Below are 24,057 nucleotides of genomic sequence, written 5' to 3'. Positions count from 1 at the left end.
ATCGTTGTAAATTCTGGCCCCGTTCAGACAGAAAATAACAACTATAGTAAGAGTGTATGTAGGGTCACGGGTGATAGACTGACTGGCTTTCCTGGCAAGCCCTGTGTCATTTTCCATTGTTTTCAGGCTTTATACAGTGTCTGATAGGTTGTGTACCACAGTGACTGCAAACACACACACACACACTACCAGTTGTGGAAAAACACACAACGCGTCAGTGAAACCACATGCTGCCTCCCATGTGACTTGAGCAATCAAATGAAACGTGTGTGTGTGTGTGTGTGTGTATACATATATATGTACAGTGGGGCAAAAAGTATTTAGTCAGCCACCAATTGTGCAAGTTCTCCCACTTAAAAAGATGAGAGAGGCCTGTAATTTTCATCAAAGGTACACTTCAACTATGACAGACAAAATGAGAAACATTTTTCCAGAAAATCACATTGTAGGATTTTTAATGAATTTATTTGCAAATTATGGTGGAAAATAAGTATTTGGTCACCTAAAAACAAGCAAGATTTCTGGCTCTCACAGACCTGTAACTTCTTCTTTAAGAGGCTCCTCTGTCCTCCACTCGTTACCTGTATTAATGGCACCTGTTTGAACTTGTTATCATTATAAAAGACACCTGTCCACAACCTCAAACAGTCACATTCCAAACTCCACTATGGCCAAGACCAAAGAGCTGTCAAAGGACACCAGAAACAAAATTGTAGACCTGCACCAGGCTGGGAAGACTGAATCTGCAACAGGTAAGCAGCTTGGTTTGAAGAAATCAACTGTGGGAGCAATTATTAGGAAATGGAAGACATACAAGAACACTGATAATCTCCCTCGATCTGGGGCTCCACGCAAGATCTCACCCCGTGGGGTCAAAATGATCACAAGAAAGGTGAGCAAAAATCCCAGAACTACACGGGGGGACCTAGTGAATGACCTGCAGAGAGCTGGGACCAAAGTAACAAAGCCTACCATCAGTAACACACTACGCCGCCAGGGACTCAAATCCTGCAGTGCCAGACGTGTCCCCCTGCTTAAGCCAGTACATGTCCAGGCCCGTCTGAAGTTTGCTAGAGAGCATTTGGATGATCCAGAAGAAGATTGGGAGAATGTCATATGGTCAGATGAAACCAAAATATAACTTTTTGGTAAAATTCAACTCGTCGTGTTTGGAGGACAACGAATGCTGAGTTGCAACCAAAGAACACCATACATACTGTGAAGCATGGGGGTGGAAACATCATGCTTCGGGGCTGTTTTTCTGCAAAGGGACTAGGACCACTGATCCGTGTAAAGGAAAGAATGAATGGGGCCATGTATCGTGAGATTTTGAGTGAAAACCTCCTTCCATCAGCAAGGGCATTGAAGATGAAACGTGGCTGGGTCTTTTCAGCATGACAATTATCCCAAACACACCGCCCGGGCAACGAAGGAGTGGCTTCGTAAGAAGCATTTCAAGGTCCTGGAGTGGCCTAGCCAGTCTCCAGATCTCAACCCCATAGAAAATCTTTGGAGGGAGTTGAAAGTCTGTGTTGCCCAGCAACAGCCCCAAAACATCACTGCTCTAGTGGAGCTCTGCATGGAGGAATGGGCCAAAATACCAGCAACAGTGTGTGAAAACCTTTTGAATACTTACAGAAAACGTTTGACCTCTGTCATTGCCAACAAAGGGTATATAACAAAGTATTGAGATAAACTTTTGTTATTGACCAAATACTTATTTTGCCCCGCTCTCCTTTTGGAAAAGCTGACCACGACTCCATTTTGTTGATCCCTGCCTACAGACAGAAACTAAAACAAGAGGCTCCCACGCTGAGGTCTGTCCAACGCTGGTCCGACCAAGCTGACTCCACACTCCAAGACTGCTTCCATCACGTGGACTGGGATATGTTTCGTGTTGCTTCAGACAACAACATTGACGAATACGCTGATTCGGTGAGCGAGTTCATTAGAACGTGCGTTGAAGATGTCGTTTCCTATAGCAACGATCAAAACATTCCCAAACCAGAAACCGTGGATTGATGGCAGCAATTCGCGTGAAACTGAAAGCGCGAACCACTGCTTTTAATCAGGGCAAGGTGACCGGAAACATGACCGAATACAAACAGTGTAACTATTCCCTCCGCAAGGCAATCAAACAAGCTAAGCGTCAGTATAGAGACAAAGTAGAATCTCAATTCAATGGCTCAGACACAAGAGGTATGTGGCAGGGTCTACAGTCAATCACGGATTACAAAAAGAAAACCAGCCCCGTCACGGACCAGGATGTCTTGCTCCCAGGCAGACTAAATAACTTTTTTGCCCACCTTGAGGACAATACAGTGCCACTGACACGGCCCGCAACTAAAACATCTGTACTCTCCTTCACTGCAGCCGACGTGAGGAAAACATTTAAACGTGTCAACCCTCGCAAGGCTGCAGGCCCAGACGGCATCCCCAGCCGCGTCCTCAGAGCATGCACAGACCAGCTGGCTGGTGTGTTTACGGACATATTCAATCAATCCCTATCCCAGTCTGTTGTTCCCACATGCTTCAAGAGGGCCACCATTGTTCCTGTTCCCAAGAAAGCTAAGGTAACTGAGCTAAACGACTACCGCCCCGTAGCACTCACTTCTGTCATCATCACCTCTACCCTACCTGACACCCTAGACCCACTCCAATTTGCTTACCGCCCAAATAGGTCCACAGACGATGCAATCTCAACCACACTGCCCTAACCCATCTGGACAAGAGGAATACCTATGTCAGAATGCTGTTCATTGACTACAGCTCGGCATTTAACACCATAGTGCCCTCCAAGCTCGTCATCAAGCTCGAGACCCTGGGTCTCGACCCCGCCCTGTGAAACTGGGTACTGGACTTCCTGACGGGCCGCCCCCAGGTGGTGAGGGTAGGCAACAACATCTCCACCCCGCTGATCCTCAACACTGGGGCCCCACAAGGGTGCGTTCTGAGCCCTCTCCTGTACTCCCTGTTCACCCACGACTGCGTGGCCACGCACGCCTCCAACTCAATCATCAAGTTTGCGGACGACACAACAGTGGTAGGCTTGATTACCAACAACGACGTGACGGCCTACAGGGAGGAGGTGAGGGCCCTCGGAGTGTGGTGTCAGGAAAATAACCTCACACTCAACGTCAACAAAACTAAGGAGATGATTGTGGACTTCAGGAAACAGCAGAGGGAACACCCCCCTATCCACATCGATGGAACAGTAGTGGAGAGGGTAATACGTTTTAAGTTCCTCGGCGTACACATCACAGACAAACTGAATTGGTCCACCCACACAGACAGCATCGTGAAGAAGGCGCAGCAGCGCCTCTTCAACTTCAGGAGGCTGAAGAAATTCGGCTTGTCACCAAAAGCACTCACAAACTCCTACAGATGCACAATCGAGAGCATCCTGTCGGGCTGTATCACCGCCTGGTACGGCAACTGCTCCGCCCACAACCGTAAGGCTCTCCAGAGGGTAGTGAGGTCTGCACAACGCATCACCGGGGGCAAACTACCTGCCCTCCAGGACACCTACACCACCCGATGTCACAGGAAGGCCATAAAGATCATCAAGGACAACAACCACCCGAGCCACTGCCGCTATCATCCAGAAGGCGAGGTCAGTACAGGTGCATCAAAGCTGGGACAGAGAGACTGAAAAACAGCTTCTATCTCAAGGCCATCAGACTGTTAAACAGCCACCACTAACATTGAGTGGCTGCTGCCATCACACTGACTCAACTCCAGCCACTTTAATAATGGGAATTGATGGGAAATGATGTAAAATATATCACTAGCCACTTTAAACAATGCTACCTAATATAATGTTTACATACCCTACATTATTAATCTCATATGTATACGTATATACTGTACTCTATATCATCTACTGCATCTTTATGTAATACATGTATCACTAGCCACTTTAACTATGCCACTTTGTTTACATACTCATCTCATATGTATATACTGCACTCAATACCATCTACTGTATCTTTCATATATCTTATGTACATATTCTTTATCCCCTTACACTGTGTATAAGACAGTAGTTTTGGAATTGTTAGCTTGATTACTTGTTGGTTATTACTGCATTGTCGGAACTAGAAGCACAAGCATTTCGCTACACTCGCATTAACATCTGCTAACCATGTGTATGTGACATAAAATTTGATTTGATTTGATTTTTGACTAAATACTTTTTTGCCCCACTGTATGTCTTTGTGTAAGGGAGGTTGCGTCAATGAAAACATTTCCCATTTCTCATGCAAAACTAAGTCCAGTCCCCTCCCTCTCTAAAAGACAACAGGCTTTTCATCTCTGTAACTGAATTTACAAGCTGCATCAATCAGGAATGATCAATCAATCAGATAATAGTGATCATTCGATGATTGACAGCCCAGGGGTCATGGGTCACAAAGAGGATGGAAAGGTGATCACTTGGATTAATCGAATAACTGATCAAAAAAAGAAACAGTGTGACGGTCTAGTCCTGATGGACTTGGTATGTGATGGTCTAGTCCTGATAGACTTGGTATGTGACGGTCTAGTCCTGATAGACTTGGTAGTGATGGTCCTGATAGACTTGGTATGTGACGGTCTAGTCCTGATAGACTTGGTATGTGACGGTCTAGTCCTGATAGACTTGGTATGTGACGGTCTAGTCCTGATAGACTTGGTATGTGACGATCCTGATAGACTTGGTATGTGACGGTCTAGTCCTGATAGACTTGGTATGTGATGGTCCTGATAGACTTGGTATGTGACGGTCTAGTCCTGATAGACTTGGTATGTGATGGTCCTGATAGACTTGGTATGTGACGGTCTAGTCCTGATAGACTTGGTATGTGACGGTCTAGTCCTGATAGACTTGGCGTGTGACGGTCTAGTCCTTATGGACTTGGTATGTGACCGTCTAGTCCTGATAGACTTGGCGTGTGACGGTCTAGTCCTGATAGACTTGGTGTGTGACGGTCTAGTCCTGATAGACTTGGTATGTGATGGTCCTGATAGACTTGGTATGTGACGGTCTAGTCCTGATAGACTTGGTATGTGACGGTCTAGTCCTGATAGACTTGGTATGTGACGGTCTAGTCCTGATAGACTTGGTATGTGACGGTCTAGTCCTGATAGACTTGGTATGTGACGGTCTAGTCCTGATAGACTTGGTATGTGACGGTCTAGTCCTGATAGACTAGGTATGTGACGGTCTGGTCCTGATAGACTAGGCATGTGACGGTCTGGTCCTGATAGACTTGGTATGTGACGGTCTAGTCCTTATGGACTTGGTATGTGACGGTCCTGATAGACTTGGTATGTGACGGTGTAGTCCTTATGGACTTGGTATGTGACGGTCCTGATAGACTTGGTATGTGACGGTCTAGTCCTGATAGACTTGGTATGTGACGGTCCTGATAGACTTGGTATGTGACGGTCTAGTCCTGATAGACTTGGTATGTGACGGTCCTGATAGACTTGGTATGTGACGGTCCTGATAGACTTGGCATGTGACGGTCCTGATAGACTTGGCATGTGACGGTCCTGATAGACTTGGCATGTGACGGTCCTGATAGACTTGGCATGTGACGGTCCTGATAGACTTGGTATGTGACGGTCCTGATAGACTTGGTATGTGACGGTCCTGATAGACTTGGTATGTGACGGTCCTGATAGACTTGGTATGTGACGGTCTAGTCCTGATAGACTTGGTATGTGACGGTCTAGTCCTGATAGACTTGGCATGTGACGGTCCTGATAGACTTGGTATGTGACGGTCCTGATAGACTTGGTATGTGACGGTCCTGATAGACTTGGTATGTGACCGTCTAGTCCTGATAGACTTGGTATGTGACGGTCTAGTCCTGATAGACTTGGTATGTGACGGTCTAGTCCTGATAGACTTGGTATGTGACGGTCTAGTCCTGATAGATTTGGCATGTGACGGTCTGGTCCTGATAGACTTGGTATGTGACGGTCCTGATAGACTTGGTATGTGACGGTCCTGATAGACTTGGTATGTGACGGTCTAGTCCTTATGGACTTGGTATGTGACGGTCCTGATAGACTTGGTATGTGACGGTCTAGTCCTTATGGACTTGGTATGTGACGGTCCTGATAGACTTGGTATGTGACGGTCTAGTCCTTATGGACTTGGCATGTGACGGTCCTGATAGACTTGGTATGTGACGGTCTAGTCCTGATAGACTTGGTATGTGACGGTCCTGATAGACTTGGTATGTGACGGTCTAGTCCTTATGGACTTGGTATGTGAAGGTCCTGATAGACTTGGTATGTGACGGTCTAGTACTTATGGACTTGGTATGTGACGGTCCTGATAGACTTGGTATGTGACGGTCTAGTCCTTATGGACTTGGTATGTGACGGTCCTGATAGACTTGGTATGTGACGGTCTAGTCCTGATAGACTTGGCGTGTGACGGTCTAGTCCTGATAGACTTGGCGTGTGACGGTCTAGTCCTGATAGACTTGGCATGTGACGGTCTAGTCCTGATAGACTTGGCGTGTGACGGTCTAGTCCTGATAGACTTGGCGTGTGACGGTCTAGTCCTGATAGACTTGGCGTGTGACGGTCTAGTCCTGATAGACTTGGCGTGTGACGGTCTAGTCCTGATAGACTTGGCGTGTGACGGTCTAGTCCTGATAGACTTGGCGTGTGACGGTCTAGTCCTGATAGACTTGGCGTGTGACGGTCTAGTCCTGATAGACTTGGCGTGTGACGGTCTGGTCCTGATGGACTTGGCGTGTGACGGTCTAGTCCTGATAGACTTGGCGTGTGACTGTGAGGTAGACCTGAGCCTCAGTATGATGACATGTGCAGCTGTATTCATCGACCTGGCCAAGGCTTTCGACTTTCTTATCGGCAGACTCAAAATCCTTGGTTTCTCAAATGATTGCCTCGCCTGGTTCACCAACTACTTATCTGATAAGAGTTCAGTGTGTCAAATCGGAGGGCCTGTTGTCCGAACCTCTGGCAGTCTCTATGGGTGTGCCACAGGGTTCAATTCTCGGGCCGACTCTTTTCTCTGTATACATCAATGATGTCGCTCTTGCTGCGGGTGATTATTTTATCCAACTCTACGCAGACGACACCATTCTGTATACATCTGGCCCTTCTTTGGACACTGTGTTAACTAACTTCTAAAAAAGCTTCAATGCCATACAACTCTCCTTCCGCCTCCAACTGCTCTTAAATGCAAGTAAAACTAAATGCATGCTCTTCAACCGATCACTGCCCGCACCTGCCCGCCCGTCCAGCATCACTACTCTGGACGGTTCTGACTTAGAATATGTGGACAACTACAAATACCTAGGTGTCTGGCTAGACTGTAAACTCTCCTTCCAGACTCACATTAAGCATCTCCAATCCAAAATTAAATCTAGAATAGGCTTCCTATTTTGCAACATAGCACCCTTCACTCATGCTGCCAAACATACCCTCGTAGAACAGACTATCCAACCGATCCTTGACTTCGGCGATGTCATTTACAAAATAGCCTCCAATACCCTACTCAACAAATTGGATGCAGTCTATCACAGTGCCATCCGTTTTGTCACCAAAGCCCCAACAACTACCCACCACTGCGACCTGTATGCTCTCGTTGGCTGGCCCTCGCTTCATAATCGTCGCCAAAACCACTGGCTCCAGGTCATCTATAAGTCTTTGCTAGGTAAAGCCCCGCCTTATCTCAGCTCACTGGTTACCATAGCAGCCCCCAACCGTAGCATGCGCTCCAGCATGTATATCTCACTTGTCACCTCCAAAGCTAATTCCTCCTTTGGCCGCCTTTCCTTCCAGTTCTCTGGTGCCAATGACCGGAACAAATTGCAAAAATCACTGAAGCTGGAGACTAATTTCTCCCTCACTAACTTTAAGCACCAGCTGTCAGAGCAGCTCACCGATCACTGCACCTGTACATAGCCCATCTGTAAACAGTCCATCCAACTACCTCATCCCCACTGTTATTTATTTTTGTTCCTTTGCACCCCAGTATCTCTACTTGCACATTCATCATCAGCACATCTACCATTCCAGTGTTTAATTGCTAAATTGTAATTATTTCGCCACTATGGCCTATTTATTGCCTTACCTCTCTTATCCTACCTCATTTTCACACATTGTATATAGACTTTTTCTATTGTATTATTGACTGTACGTTTGTTTATTCCATGTGTAACTCTGTGTTATTGTCTGTCACACTGCTTTGCTTTATCTTAGCCAGGTCACAGTTGTAAATGAGAACTTGTTCTCAACTAGCCTACCTGGTTAAATAAAGGTGTTCTCAACTAGCCTACCTGGTTAAATAAAGGTGTTCTCAACTGGCCTACCTGGTTAAATAAAGGTGTTCTCAACTGGCCTACCTGGTTAAATAAAGGTGTTCTCAACTAGCCTACCTGGTTAAATAAAGGTGTTCTCAACTAGCCTACCTGGTTAAATAAAGGTGTTCTCAACTAGCCTACCTGGTTAAATAAAGGTGTTCTCAACTGGCCTACCTGGTTAAATAAAGGTGTTCTCAACTAGCCTACCTGGTTAAATAAAGGTGTTCTCAACTAGCCTACCTGGTTAAATAAAGGTGTTCTCAACTAGCCTACCTGGTTAAATAAAGGTGTTCTCAACTAGCCTACCTGGTTAAATAAAGGTGATCTCAACTGGCCTACCTGGTTAAATAAAGGTGTTCTCAACTGGCCTACCTGGTTAAATAAAGGTGTTCTCAACTGGCCTACCTGGTTAAATAAAGGTGTTCTCAACTGGCCTACCTGGTTAAATAAAGGTGTTCTCAACTCTACCAGGTGTTCTCAACTGGCCTACCTGGTTAAATAAAGGTGTTCTCAACTGGCCTACCTGGTTAAATAAAGGTGTTCTCAACTGGCCTACCTGGTTAAATAAAGGTGTTCTCAACTGGCCTACCTGGTTAAATAAAGGTGTTCTCAACTGGCCTACCTGGTTAAATAAAGGTGTTCTCAACTGGCCTACCTGGTTAAATAAAGGTGTTCTCAACTGGCCTACCTGGTTAAATAAAGGTGTTCTCAACTGGCCTACCTGGTTAAATAAAGGTGTTCTCAACTGGCCTACCTGGTTAAATAAAGGTGTTCTCAACTGGCCTACCTGGTTAAATAAAGGTGTTCTCAACTAGCCTACCTGGTTAAATAAAGGTGTTCTCAACTGGCCTACCTGGTTAAATAAAGGTGTTCTCAACTAGCCTACCTGGTTAAATAAAGGTGTTCTCAACTAGCCTACCTGGTTAAATAAAGGTGTTCTCAACTAGCCTACCTGGTTAAATAAAGGTGTTCTCAACTAGCCTACCTGGTTAAATAAAGGTGTTCTCAACTAGCCTACCTGGTTAAATAAAGGTGTTCTCAACTAGCCTACCTGGTTAAATAAAGGTGTTCTCAACTAGCCTACCTGGTTAAATAAAGGTGTTCTCAACTAGCCTACCTGGTTAAATAAAGGTGAAGAAGAAAAAAAAAAGTTCCTTTCTGTACGTGGATGATGTCAGGGTAGTATGAGGACATTACCTTTCTGTACGTGGATGATGTCAGGGTAGTATGAGGACATTACCATTCTGTACCGTGGATGATGTCAGGGTAGTATGAGGACATTACCATTCTGTACCGTGGATGATGTCAGGGTAGTATGAGGACATGACCTTTCTGTACGTGGATGATGTCAGGGTAGTATGAGGACATTACCTTTCTGTACGTGGATGATGTCAGGGTAGTATGAGGACATTACCTTTCTGTACGTGGATGATGTCAGGGTAGTATGGTTTCTGTACGTGGATGATTTCAGGGTAGTATGAGGACATGACCTTTCTGTATCATGGATGATGTCAGGGTAGTATGAGGACATGACCTTTCTGTACGTGGATGATGTCAGGGTAGTATGAGGACATTACCTTTCTGTATCATGGATGATGTCAGGGTAGTATGAGGACATGACCTTTCTGTACGTGGATGATGTCAGGGTAGTATGAGGACATTACCTTTCTGTATCATGGATGATGTCAGGGTAGTATGAGGACATTACCTTTCTGTACGTGGATGATGTCAGGGTAGTATGAGGACATTACCTTTCTGTACGTGGATGATGTCAGGGTAGTATGAGGACATTACCTTTCTGTACGTGGATGATGTCAGGGTAGTATGGTTTCTGTACGTGGATGATTTCAGGGTAGTATGAGGACATTACCTTTCTGTACGTGGATGATTTCAGGGTAGTATGAGGACATTACCTTTCTGTACGTGGATGATGTCAGGGTAGTATGAGGACATTACCTTTCTGTATCATGGATGATGTCAGGGTAGTATGAGGACATTACCTTTCTGTACGTGGATGATGTCAGGGTAGTATGAGGACATTACCTTTCTGTACGTGGATGATGTCAGGGTAGTATGAGGACATTACCTTTCTGTACGTGGATGATGTCAGGGTAGTATGAGGACATTACCATTCTGTACCGTGGATGATGTCAGGGTAGTATGAGGACATTACCATTCTGTACCGTGGATGATGTCAGGGTAGTATGAGGACATGACCTTTCTGTACGTGGATGATGTCAGGGTAGTATGAGGACATTACCTTTCTGTACGTGGATGATGTCAGGGTAGTATGAGGACATTACCTTTCTGTACGTGGATGATGTCAGGGTAGTATGGTTTCTGTACGTGGATGATTTCAGGGTAGTATGAGGACATGACCTTTCTGTATCATGGATGATGTCAGGGTAGTATGAGGACATGACCTTTCTGTACGTGGATGATGTCAGGGTAGTATGAGGACATTACCTTTCTGTATCATGGATGATGTCAGGGTAGTATGAGGACATGACCTTTCTGTACGTGGATGATGTCAGGGTAGTATGAGGACATTACCTTTCTGTATCATGGATGATGTCAGGGTAGTATGAGGACATTACCTTTCTGTACGTGGATGATGTCAGGGTAGTATGAGGACATTACCTTTCTGTACGTGGATGATGTCAGGGTAGTATGAGGACATTACCTTTCTGTACGTGGATGATGTCAGGGTAGTATGGTTTCTGTACGTGGATGATTTCAGGGTAGTATGAGGACATTACCTTTCTGTACGTGGATGATTTCAGGGTAGTATGAGGACATTACCTTTCTGTACGTGGATGATGTCAGGGTAGTATGAGGACATTACCTTTCTGTACGTGGATGATGTCAGGGTAGTATGAGGACATTACCATTCTGTACCGTGGATGATGTCAGGGTAGTATGAGGACATTACCATTCTGTACCGTGGATGATGTCAGGGTAGTATGAGGACATGACCTTTCTGTACGTGGATGATGTCAGGGTAGTATGAGGACATTACCTTTCTGTACGTGGATGATGTCAGGGTAGTATGAGGACATTACCTTTCTGTACGTGGATGATGTCAGGGTAGTATGGACGTGGATGATTTCAGGGTAGTATGAGGACATGACCTTTCTGTATCATGGATGACGTCAGGGTAGTATGAGGACATGACCTTTCTGTACGTGGATGATGTCAGGGTAGTATGAGGACATTACCTTTCTGTATCATGGATGATGTCAGGGTAGTATGAGGACATGACCTTTCTGTACGTGGATGATGTCAGGGTAGTATGAGGACATTACCTTTCTGTATCATGGATGATGTCAGGGTAGTATGAGGACATTACCTTTCTGTACGTGGATGATGTCAGGGTAGTATGAGGACATTACCTTTCTGTACGTGGATGATGTCAGGGTAGTATGAGGACATTACCTTTCTGTACGTGGATGATGTCAGGGTAGTATGGTTTCGTGGATGATTTCAGGGTAGTATGAGGACATTACCTTTCTGTACGTGGATGATTTCAGGGTAGTATGAGGACATTACCTTTCTGTACGTGGATGATGTCAGGGTAGTATGAGGACATTACCTTTCTGTATCATGGATGATGTCAGGGTAGTATGAGGACATTACCTTTCTGTACGTGGATGATGTCAGGGTAGTATGAGGACATTACCTTTCTGTACGTGGATGATGTCAGGGTAGTATGAGGACATTACCTTTCTGTACGTGGATGATGTCAGGGTAGTATGAGGACATTACCATTCTGTACCGTGGATGATGTCAGGGTAGTATGAGGACATTACCATTCTGTACCGTGGATGATGTCAGGGTAGTATGAGGACATGACCTTTCTGTACGTGGATGATGTCAGGGTAGTATGAGGACATTACCTTTCTGTACGTGGATGATGTCAGGGTAGTATGAGGACATTACCTTTCTGTACGTGGATGATGTCAGGGTAGTATGGTTTCTGTACGTGGATGATTTCAGGGGTAGTATGAGGACATGACCTTTCTGTATCATGGATGATGTCAGGGTAGTATGAGGACATGACCTTTCTGTACGTGGATGATGTCAGGGTAGTATGAGGACATTACCTTTCTGTATCATGGATGATGTCAGGGTAGTATGAGGACATGACCTTTCTGTACGTGGATGATGTCAGGGTAGTATGAGGACATTACCTTTCTGTATCATGGATGATGTCAGGGTAGTATGAGGACATTACCTTTCTGTACGTGGATGATGTCAGGGTAGTATGAGGACATTACCTTTCTGTACGTGGATGATGTCAGGGTAGTATGAGGACATTACCTTTCTGTACGTGGATGATGTCAGGGTAGTATGGTTTCTGTACGTGGATGATTTCAGGGTAGTATGAGGACATTACCTTTCTGTACGTGGATGATTTCAGGGTAGTATGAGGACATTACCTTTCTGTACGTGGATGATGTCAGGGTAGTATGAGGACATTACCTTTCTGTATCATGGATGATGTCAGGGTAGTATGAGGACATTACCTTTCTGTACGTGGATGATGTCAGGGTAGTATGAGGACATTACCTTTCTGTACGTGGATGATGTCAGGGTAGTATGAGGACATTACCTTTCTGTACGTGGATGATGTCAGGGTAGTATGAGGACATTACCTTTCTGTACGTGGATGATGTCAGGGTAGTATGGTTTCTGTACGTGGATGATTTCAGGGTAGTATGAGGACATTACCTTTCTGTACGTGGATGATTTCAGGGTAGTATGAGGACATTACCTTTCTGTACGTGGATGATGTCAGGGTAGTATGAGGACATTACCTTTCTGTATCATGGATGATGTCAGGGTAGTATGAGGACATTACCTTTCTGTACGTGGATGATGTCAGGGTAGTATGAGGACATTACCTTTCTGTACGTGGATGATGTCAGGGTAGTATGAGGACATTACCTTTCTGTACGTGGATGATGTCAGGGTAGTTGGCCAGATGTCCCTGGTACAGCTGTAACAAATCCATTAACGGATCCACATCATGTCTCGGCTGCTCTGCAAAGTAGTCTCCGATAGCATCGTATGCTTCTCCTGTATACGCTATGGCCTGGTTCAACCCTACTGAATACGCCTGCTGGTCCTGCTCAAACGCCTGTCCTAGGACATTAAACGCCTGGCCCACTTTCTGGTACTCCTTCTTAAACCCTGTGATCTGTTTCCGGGCGAATTCGTTTGTGGTGTTGTTGACTTGGACCACGCTGTCGTCCATTTTCTTAGTGAAAGCTTTGAAGCCGTCGATCTTGGACTCGACCTCGACCAGGTCCAGGGGGGGTCCGGAGGGCGTGGAGATAGTGAGGAAGAAGTTAGCCCCCACCATCTCGTCCTTCTCTGCCTTCCTCTTCCCCTGCTTCCATGACTTCTGGTCCATGCTGTTGAATAGAACACAATAAAAGTTAGAGCCCCCTACAGGACCGCCAGGTAGAGTCAGTAGAGCCCCTACAGGACTGCCCAGTAGAGCCCCTAAAGGACCGCCCGGTAGAGCCAGTAGAGCCCCTACAGGACCGCCCGGTAGAGTCAGTAGAGCCCCTAAAGGACCGCCCGGTAGAGTCAGTAGAGCCCCTAAAGGACCGCCCGGTAGAGCCCCCTACAGGACCGCCCGGTAGAGCCAGTAGAGCCCCTAAAGGACCGCCTGGTAGAGTCAGTAGAGCCCCTACAGGACTGCCCGGTAGAGTCAGTAGAGCCCCTACAGGACCGCCTGGTAGAGCCCCTACAGGACCGCCTGGTAGAGCCCCCTACAGGACCGCCCGGTAGAGTCAGTAGAGCCCCTACAGGACCGCCTGGTAGAGTCAGTAGAACCCTCTACAGTCAGTAGAGAAAGTAGAGAAAGTTAATGTCATGTTGGATCTAATATCTTTAGTGAACTGATGATCTGTTTGGACACCAAGGCTACTGTGTTGTTGTCTGATTGGACACCAAGGCTACTGTGTTGTTGTCTGATTGGACACCAAGCCTACTGTGTTGTTGTCTGATTGGACACCAAGGCTACTGTGTTGTTGTCTGATTGGACACCAAGGCTACTGTGTTGTTGTCTGATTGGACACCGAGGCTACTGTGTTGTTGTCTGTTTGGACACCGAGGCTACTGTGTTGTTGTCTGTTTGGACACCAAGGCTACTGTGTTGTTGTCTGACTGGACACCAAGGCTACTGTGTTGTTGTCTGTTTGGACACCGAGGCTACTGTGTTGTTGTCTGTTTGGACACCAAGGCTACTGTGTTGTTGTTGTCTGATTGGACTGTGTTGTTGTCTGTTTGGACACCAAGGCTACTGTGTTGTTGTCTGTTTGGACACCAAGGCTACTGTGTTGTTGTCTGATTGGACACCAAGGCTACTGTGTTGTTGTCTGATTGGACACCAAGGCTACTGTGTTGTTGTCTGACTGGACACCAAGGCTACTGTGTTGTTGTCTGTTTGGACACCGAGGCTACTGTGTTGTTGTCTGTTTGGACACCAAGGCTACTGTGTTGTTGTCTGACTGGACACCAAGGCTACTGTGTTGTTGTCTGTTTGGACACCAAGGCTACTGTGTTGTTGTCTGTTTGGACACCAAGGCTACTGTGTTGTTGTCTGATTGGACACCAAGGCTACTGTGCTGTTGTCGGATTGGACACCAAGGCTACTGTGTTGTTGTCGGATTGGACACCAAGGCTACTGTGTTGTTGTCGGATTGGACACCAAGGCTACTGTGCTGTTGTCTGATTGGACTCCGAGGCTACTGTGCTGTTGTCTGATTGGACGCCTAGGCTACTGTGCTGTTGTCTGATTGGACGCCGAGGCTACTGTGCTGTTGTCTGATTGGACGCCGAGGCTACTGTGCTGCTGTCTGATTGGACGCCGAGGCTACTGTGCGCAGTTGTGTAGGATAGTCTATTGAGAAACACTCAACGCTCTTCCTATGAATTATTCTGAATATAATGACAACAAATGACATAGCTCAGTGGGCTTATTTCCAATGTGATCTGGTAGTGAAATAATGACATATACATTTTGTTTTCCATGTTACACAATACAAGGGGCTTGAAGTAGCCTACTTAGAATAGGCCTACACGGGGCTTGAAGTAGCCTACTTAGAATAGGCCTACACGGGGCTTGAAGGAGCCTACTTAGAATAGGCCTACACGGGGCTTGAAGTAGCCTACTTAGAATAGGCCTACACGGGGCTTGAAGTAGCCTACTTAGAATAGGCCTACACGGGGCATGAAGTAGCCTACTTAGAATAGGCCTACGAGGGGCATGAAGTAGCCTACTTAGAATAGGCCTACGAGGGGCTCGAAGCAGCCTACCTAGAATAGGCCTACGAGGGGCTCAAAGCAGCCTACTTAGAATAGGCCTACCAGGGGCTTGAAGTAGCCTACTTAGAATTGGTCTACAAGGGGCTTGAAGTAGACTACCCGAACAAGTAGGTTGCTAGAATAGGCCTACAAGGGGCTTGAAGTAGACTACTTAGAATAGGTCCTACGAGTGGCTCGAAGTAGCCTACTTGAACAAGTAGGCTGTTAGAAAAGGCCTACATTGAAATGCATATATTTCTAAAGCTCTCGTGTTGCTTTTTAATTCCCCGTGAGTGTCATTTTTGATCAGTTTCTTTTGTTGTTGTTGTGAGAGATGTGGTCACTTCCGTTTGTTTCCCACCACTTCAACTGATGGTTATTCGGTTGAGGTCAAATCCACGTACGGGTTGGTTACCATGAGAACGACGACATTTAAAAGGTGGGTTTCAACTTGGCGTGTAAAAAAAGAATGCTAATAACAATGGTACCGCTATTCACGGCTTTTATGACGTGTTCCTGCATCAGACACGTCTCCATGACTACATCCCTTCTATTTAGTCAGGCAATGTCCTCACTCAACTCACATATTTTACAATGTAATACTAATATGAATATCAATGCATTGGCAAAGGGCAAACTAAAAGTGGTTATGACCAACTTAAAAAAAAAAAATGTTTTAATTATATATATATATTTTTGTGTGTGGGGAGGGGGATCTACACTGGATATACACAAAAAGTATGTGGACACCCCTTCAAAATGTGTGGATTCTGCTATTTGAGCCACATCCGTTGCGGACAGGTGTATAAAATTGAGCACACCGCCATGCAATCTCCATAGACAAACATTGTCTTTAGAACGGCACGTACTGAAGAGCTCAGTGACTTTCAACGTGGCACCGTCGTAGGATGCCGCCTTTCCAACAAGTCAGTTCGTCAAATGTCTGCCCTGCTTGAGCCGCCCCGGTCAACTGTAAGGGCTGTTATTGTGAAGTGGAAACAACAACGGCTCAGCCTTGCAAGTGGTAGGGCACACAAGCTCATCATCTGTCCTCAGTTGCAACACTCACTACCGAGTTCCAAACTGCCTCTGGAAGCAACGTCAGCACAACAACTGGGAGCTTCATGAAATGGGTTTCAAATCAAATCAAACATTATTTGTCACATTTATTTTAATTTTATCTTTATTTAACTAGGCAAGTCAGTTAAAGAACAAATTCTTATTTGCAATGGAACAGTGGGGTAACTGCCTGTTCAGGGTCAGCTCGGGGGTTTGAACTTGCAACCTTCCGGTTACTAGTCCAACGCTCTAACCACTAGGCTACCCTGCCGCCTCTACACTCTAACCACTAGGCTACCCTGCCGCCTCTACACTCTAACCACTAGGCTACCCTGCCGCCTCTACACTCTAACCACTAGGCTACCCTGCCGCCTCTACACTCTAACCACTAGGCTACCCTGCCGCCTCTACACTCTAACCACTAGGCTACCCTGCCGCCTCTACACTCTAACCACTAGGCTACCCTGCCGCCTCTACACTCTAACCACTAGGCTACCCTGCCGCCTCTACACTCTAACCACTAGGCTACCCTGCCGCCCCTACACTCTAACCACTAGGGTACCCTGCCACCTCTACACTCTAACCACTAGGCTACCCTGCCACCTCTACACTCAAACCACTAGGCTACCCTGCCTCCTCTACACTCTAACCACTAGGCTACCCTGCCGCCCCTACACTCTAACCACTAGGCTACCCTGCCGCCTCTACACTCTAACCACTAGGCTACCCTGCCGCCTCTACACTCTAACCACTAGGCTACCCTGCCGCCTCTACACTCTAACCACTAGGCTACCCTGCCGCCTCTACACTCTAACCACTAGGCTACCCTGCCGCCTCTACTCTAACCACTAGGCTACCCTGCCGCCTCTACACTCTAACCACTAGGCTACCCTGCCGCCTCTACACTCTAACCACTAGGCTACCCTGCCGCCTCTACACTCTAACCACTAGGCTACCCTGCCGCCTCTACACTCTAACCACTAGGCTACCCTGCCGCCTCTACACTCTAACCACTAGGCTACCCTGCCGCCTCTACACTCTAACCACTAGGCTACCCTGCCGCCTCTACACTCTAACCACTAGGCTACCCTGCCCCCTCTACACTCTAACCACTAGGCTACCTGCCTCCTCTACACTCTAACCACTAGGCTACCCTGCCTCCTCTACACTCTAACCACTAGGCTACCCTGCCGCCTCTACACTCTAACCACTAGGCTACCTGCCACCTCTACACTCTAACCACTAGGCTACCCTGCCACCTCTACACTCTAACCACTAGGCTACCTGCCACCTCTACACTCTAACCACTAGGCTACCCTGCCGCCTCTACACTCTAACCACTAGGCTACCTGCCACCTCTACACTCTAACCACTAGGCTACCTGCCACCTCTACACTCTAACCACTAGGCTACCTGCCGCCTCTACACTCTAACCACTAGGCTACCTGCCACCTCTACACTCTAACCACTAGGCTACCTGCCACCTCTACACTCTAACCACTAGGCTACCTGCCCCCTCTACACTCTAACCACTAGACTACCCTACCACCTCTACACTCTAACCACTAGACTACCCTGCCGCCTCTACACTCTAACCACTAGGCTACCCTGCCTCCCCATGTGCCGAATGCAACAAGTTACTTAACAAGCCCTTAAATCAACAGCGCAATTCAAGAAGAGTCAAGAAAATATTTACCAAATAACCTAAAGTAAAAAAAGAATAAAAAGTAACAATAAAATAACAATAATTAATTAATTAATAACTATATACAGGGAGTACCGGTAACGAATCAATGTGCAAGGGTACAGGTTAGTTGAGGTAATCTGTACATGTAGGTGGGGGTGAAGTGACTATACATAGATAATAAACAGAGTAGCAGCAGTGTAAAAACAAATGGGGGGGGGGGGGGTCAATGTCCGGGTGGCCATTTGATGGCCGAGCAGCAGCACACAAGCCTAAGATCACCATGTGCAATGCCAAGCGTCGGCTGGAGTGGTGTGAAGCTCGCCGCCATTGGACTCTGGAGCAGTTGGAAACGCGTTCTCTAGAGTGATGAATCACGCTTCACCATCTGGCAGTCCAATGGATAAATGTGGGTTTAGCGTATGCCAGGAGAACGCTACCTGCCCCAATGCAGAGTGCCAACTGTAAAGTTTGGTGGATGAGGAATAATGGTCTGGGGCTGTTTTTCATGGTTCGGGCCCCTTAGTTCCAGTGAAGGGAAATGTTAATGCTACAGCATACAATGACATTCTAGATTATTCTGTTCTTCCAACTTTCTAGCAACAGATTGAGGAAGGCCCTTTCCTGTTTTAGCATGACAATGCCCCCATGCACAAAGCAAAGTCCATACAGAAATGGTTTGTCGATATCGGTGTGGAAGAACTTGACCTCGCCTGCACTGAGCCCTGACCTCAACCCCATCGAACACCTTTGGAATGAATTGGAACGCCGACTGCGAGCCAGGCCTAATCGCCCAACATCAGTGCCCGACCTCACTAATGTTCTTGTGGCTAAATGGAAGCAAGTCCCCTGCAACAATGTTCCAACATCTAGTGGAAAGCCTTCCCAGAAGAGTGGAGGCTGTTATAGCAACAATGTTCCAACATCTAGAGGAAAGCCTTACCAGAAGAGTGGAGGCTGTTATAGCAGCAATGTTCCAACATCTAGTGGAAAGCCTTCCCAGAAGAGTGGAGGCTGTTATAGCAGCAATGTTCCAACATCTAGTGGAAAGCCTTACCAGAAGAGTGGAGGCTGTTATAGCAGCAATGTTCCAACATCTAGTGGAAAGCCTTACCAGAAGAGTGGAGGCTGTTATAGCAGCAATGTTCCAACATCTAGTGGAAAGCCTTCCCCGAAGAGTGGAGGCTGTTATAGCAGCAATGTTCCAACATCTAGTGGAAAGCCTTCCCAGAAGAGTGGAGGCTGTTATAGCAGCAATGTTCCAACATCTAGAGGAAAGCCTTACCAGAAGAGTGGGGGCTGTTATAGCAGCAATGTTCCAACATCTAGTGGAAAGCCTTCCCAGTAGAGTGGAGGCTGTTATAGCAGCAATGTTCCAACATCTAGTGGAAAACCTTCCCAGAAGAGTGGAGGCTGTTACAGCAGCAATGTTCCTACATCTAGTTTGAAAGCCTTCCCAGAAGAGTGGAGGCTGTTATAGCAGCAAAGGGGGGACCAACTCCATATTAAAGCCTTCCCAGAAGAGTGGAGGCTGTTATCGCAGCAAAGGACCAACTCCATATTAGAGTGGAGGCTGTTATAGCAGCTAAGGACCAACTCCATATTAGAGTGGAGGCTGTTATCGTAGCTAAGGACCAACTCCATATTAGAGTGGAGGCTGTTATCGTAGCTAAGGACCAACTCCATATTAGAGTGGAGGCTGTTATCGCAGCTAAGGACCAACTCCATATTAGAGTGGAGGCTGTTATAGCAGCTAAGGACCAACTCCATATTAGAGTGGAGGCTGTTATAGCAGCTAAGGACCAACTCCATATTAGAGTGGAGGCTGTTATAGCAGCAAAGGACCAACTCCATATTAGAGTGGAGGCTGTTATAGCAGCTAAGGACCAACTCCATATTAGAGTGGAGGCTGTTATAGCAGCAAAGGACCAACTCCATATTAGAGTGGAGGCTGTTATCGCAGCTAAGGACCAACTCCATATTAATGCCCATGATTTTGCGATGAGATGTTTGACGAGCAGGTGTCCACATACGTTCGGTCAAGTAGTGTATCTTACAAGGACCATTACATTTAAAAATGTTAATAAAACACATTTTTACCGTTTTTATGAGTGCGGCTCCATAAAAAAAAAGATGTACCGCTCCAACTTCCGGGTTGGAGCGAGCCGGTCGCATCCGCGCTTCGGTCTGCAGGTTGTATAACTTTTTCATTACATTTCATTATAGTACAACGGTCTGATTTGTCTAATCTTAGCAATTTCTTCTTAGCTAGCTACATAGTCGTCGTTGTATCAAAGATAATTGCGTAATTATCGTAGTTTAGAGTGTTAAATTATCGTCTCCTATCTGCCCAACACGTTCACCGTCTACCGTAGCACTGTAGTAACTATCACACTCAACTGAACGACTTGATTAGTGTAGTATTAGCTAGCTACATAGTTGTCTTTGCTGTCTTCGTATCCAAGATAATTGTGTAGTTTAGAGTGTGTAGTCTTAGAGTGATTATCTTAATTCACCGAGGTTAGCTAGCCAGCTATTTTGTCATCCTTAACGTAGGAGACACTCCTAGCTAGCCAATAGCCAGCCAACGTCTACTGAATAGAACTTTCGCATTCCGGTCGCATTCCGCTTCGCTCCACAGGTAGTATCACATTTTCATTTCATTTCATTACAGTCCCAACGGTGTGATTTGTTTGATCGTAGCTAGCTACATAGCTAGCTACATAGCCGTCTTTGTTTCAAAGATAATTGTGTAGTCTAGAGCGATTTTCTAGGTTAGCTAGCCAGCTATTGTCGTTCTCCTAACGCAACGTAACGTAACCAACACTGCTAGCTAGCCAGCTAGCTCCCGAAAAAGCAGCATTGTAGAAACTTCACACTCAACGGTACGACTTGATTAGGGTAGTGTCAACAACGCAGCTAGCCTACCCCAGCAGTACTGTATCATTTTAATCATTTTAGTCAATTAGATTCTTGCTACGTAAGCTTAACTTTCTGAACATTCGAGACGTGTAGTCCACTTGTCATTCCAATCTCCTCTGCATTAGCGTAGCCTCTTCTCTAGCCTGTCAACTATGTGTCTGTCTATCCCTGTTCTCTCCTCTCTGCACAGACCATACAAACGCTCCACACCGCATGGCTGCGGCCACCCTAATCTGGTGGTCCCAGCGCGCACGACCACGTGGAGTTCCAGGTCTCCGGTAGCCTCTGGAACTGCCGATCTGCGGCCAACAAGGCAGAGTTCATCTCAGCCTATGCCTCCCTCCAGTCCCTCGACTTCTTGGCTCTGACGGAAACATGGATCACCACAGACAACACCGCTACTCCTACTGCTCTCTCTTCGTCCGCCCACGTGCTCTCGCACACCCCCGGAGCTTCTGGTCAGCGGGGTGGTGGCACCGGGATCCTCATCTCTCCCAAGTGGTCATTCTCTCTTTCTCCCCTTACCCATCTGTCTATCGCCTCCTTTGAATTCCATGCTGTCACAGTTACCAGCCCTTTCAAGCTTAACATCCTTATCATTTATCGCCCTCCAGGTTCCCTCGGAGAGTTCATCAATGAGCTTGATGCCTTGATAAGCTCCTTTCCTGAGGACGGCTCACCTCTCACAGTTCTGGGCGACTTTAACCTCCCCACGTCTACCTTTGACTCATTCCTCTCTGCCTCCTTCTTTCCACTCCTCTCCTCTTTTGACCTCACCCTCTCACCTTTCCCCCCTACTCACAAGGCAGGCAATACGCTCGACCTCATCTTTACTAGATGCTGTTCCTCCACTAACCTCATTGCAACTCCCCTCCAAGTCTCCGACCACTACCTTGTATCCTTTTCCCTCTCGCTCTCATCCAACACTTCCCACACTGCCCCTACTCGGATGGTATCGCGCCGTCCCAACCTTCGCTCTCTCTCCCCCGCTACTCTCTCCTCTTCCATCCTATCATCTCTTCCCTCTGCTCAAACCTTCTCCAACCTATCTCCTGATTCTGCCTCCTCAACCCTCCTCTCCTCCCTTTCTGCATCCTTTGACTCTCTATGTCCCCTATCCTCCAGGCCGGCTCGGTGCTCCCCTCCCGCTCCGTGGCTCGACGACTCATTGCGAGCTCACAGAACAGGGCTCCGGGCAGCCGAGCGGAAATGGAGGAAAACTCGCCTCCTGCGGACCTGGCATCCTTTCACTCCCTCCTCTCTACATTTTCCTCCTCTGTCTCTGCTGCTAAAGCCACTTTCTACCACTCTAAATTCCAAGCATCTGCCTCTAACCCTAGGAAGCTCTTTGCCACCTTCTCCTCACTCTTGAATCCTCCTCCCCTCCCCCTCCTCCCTCTCTGCAGATGACTTCGTCAACCATTTTGAAAAGAAGGTCGACGACATCCGATCCTCGTTTGCTAAGTCAAACGACACCGCTGGTTCTGCTCACACTGCCCTACCCTGTGCTCTGACCTCTTTCTCCCCTCTCTCTCCAGATGACATCTCGCGTCTTGTGACGGCCGCCCGCCCAACAACCTGCCCGCTTGACCCTATCCCCTCCTCTCTTCTCCAGACCATCTCCGGTGACCTTCTCCCTTACCTCACCTCGCTCATCAACTCATCCCTGACCGCTGGCTACGTCCCTCCCGTCTTCAAGAGAGCGAGAGTTGCACCCCTTCTGAAAAAACCTACACTCGATCCCTCCGATGTCAACAACTACAGACCAGTATCCCTTCTTTCTTTTCTCTCCAAAACTCTTGAACGTGCCGTCCTTGGCCAGCTCTCCCGCTATCTCTCTCAGAATGACCTTCTTGATCCAAATCAGTCAGGTTTCAAGACTATTCATTCAACTGAGACTGCTCTTCTCTGTATCACGGAGGCGCTCCGCACTGCTAAAGCTAACTCTCTCTCCTCTGCTCTCATCCTTCTAGACCTATCGGTTGCCTTCGATACTGTGAACCATCAGATCCTCCTCTCCACCCTCTCCGAGTTGGGCATCTCCGGCGCGGCCCACGCTTGGATTGCGTCCTACCTGACAGGTCGCTCCTACCAGGTGGCGTGGCGAGAATCAATCTCCTCACCACGTGCTCTCACCACTGGTGTCCCCCAGGGCTCTGTTCTAGGCCCTCTCCTATTCTCGCTATACACCAAGTCACTTGGCTCTGTCATAACCTCACATGGTCTCTCCTATCATTGCTATGCAGACGACACACAATTAATCTTCTCCTTTCCCCTTCTGACGACCAGGTGGCGAATCGCATCTCTGCATGTCTGGCAGACATATCAGTGTGGATGACGGATCATCACCTCAAGCTGAACCTCGGCAAGACGGAGCTGCTCTTCCTCCCGGGAAGGACTGCCCGTTCCATGATCTCGCCATCACGGTTGACAACTCCATTGTGTCCTCGTCCCAGAGCGCTAAGAACCTTGGCGTGATCCTGGACAACACCCTGTCGTTCTCAAATAACATCAAGGCGGTCGCCCGTTCCTGTAGGTTCATGCTCTACAACATCCGCAGAGTACGACCCTGCCTCACACAGGAAGCGGCGCAGGTCCTAATCCAGGCACTTGTCATCTCCCGTCTGGATTACTGCAACTCGCTGTTGGCTGGGCTCCCTGCCTGTGCCATTAAACCCCTACAACTCATCCAGAACGCCGCAGCCCGTCTGGTGTTCAACCTTCCCAAGTTCTCTCACGTCACCC

The 24,057-nt window shown here is 47.2% G+C and overlaps 1 protein-coding gene across 1 annotated transcript in view; it reads right to left on the bottom strand.

The window, feature by feature from the left end:
* LOC115127449 (sorting nexin-18-like) overlaps nucleotides 1-24,057 on the bottom strand; it is a 31,586-nt gene that overhangs the window by 1,922 nt on the left and 5,607 nt on the right. The window contains exon 2 of the mRNA XM_065011335.1: nucleotides 13,278-13,747. Within this exon, the coding sequence (XP_064867407.1) occupies nucleotides 13,278-13,747 (470 nt within the window). The remainder of the gene's footprint in view (nucleotides 1-13,277; nucleotides 13,748-24,057) is intronic.

This window comes from Oncorhynchus nerka, linkage group LG27 (genome assembly GCF_034236695.1).
Source record: "Oncorhynchus nerka isolate Pitt River linkage group LG27, Oner_Uvic_2.0, whole genome shotgun sequence".
NCBI classification, from domain to species: Eukaryota; Metazoa; Chordata; class Actinopteri; order Salmoniformes; family Salmonidae; genus Oncorhynchus; species Oncorhynchus nerka.
Note: the sequence above shows the minus strand (reverse complement) of the source record. Positions and strands in the feature narration are given on the sequence as shown.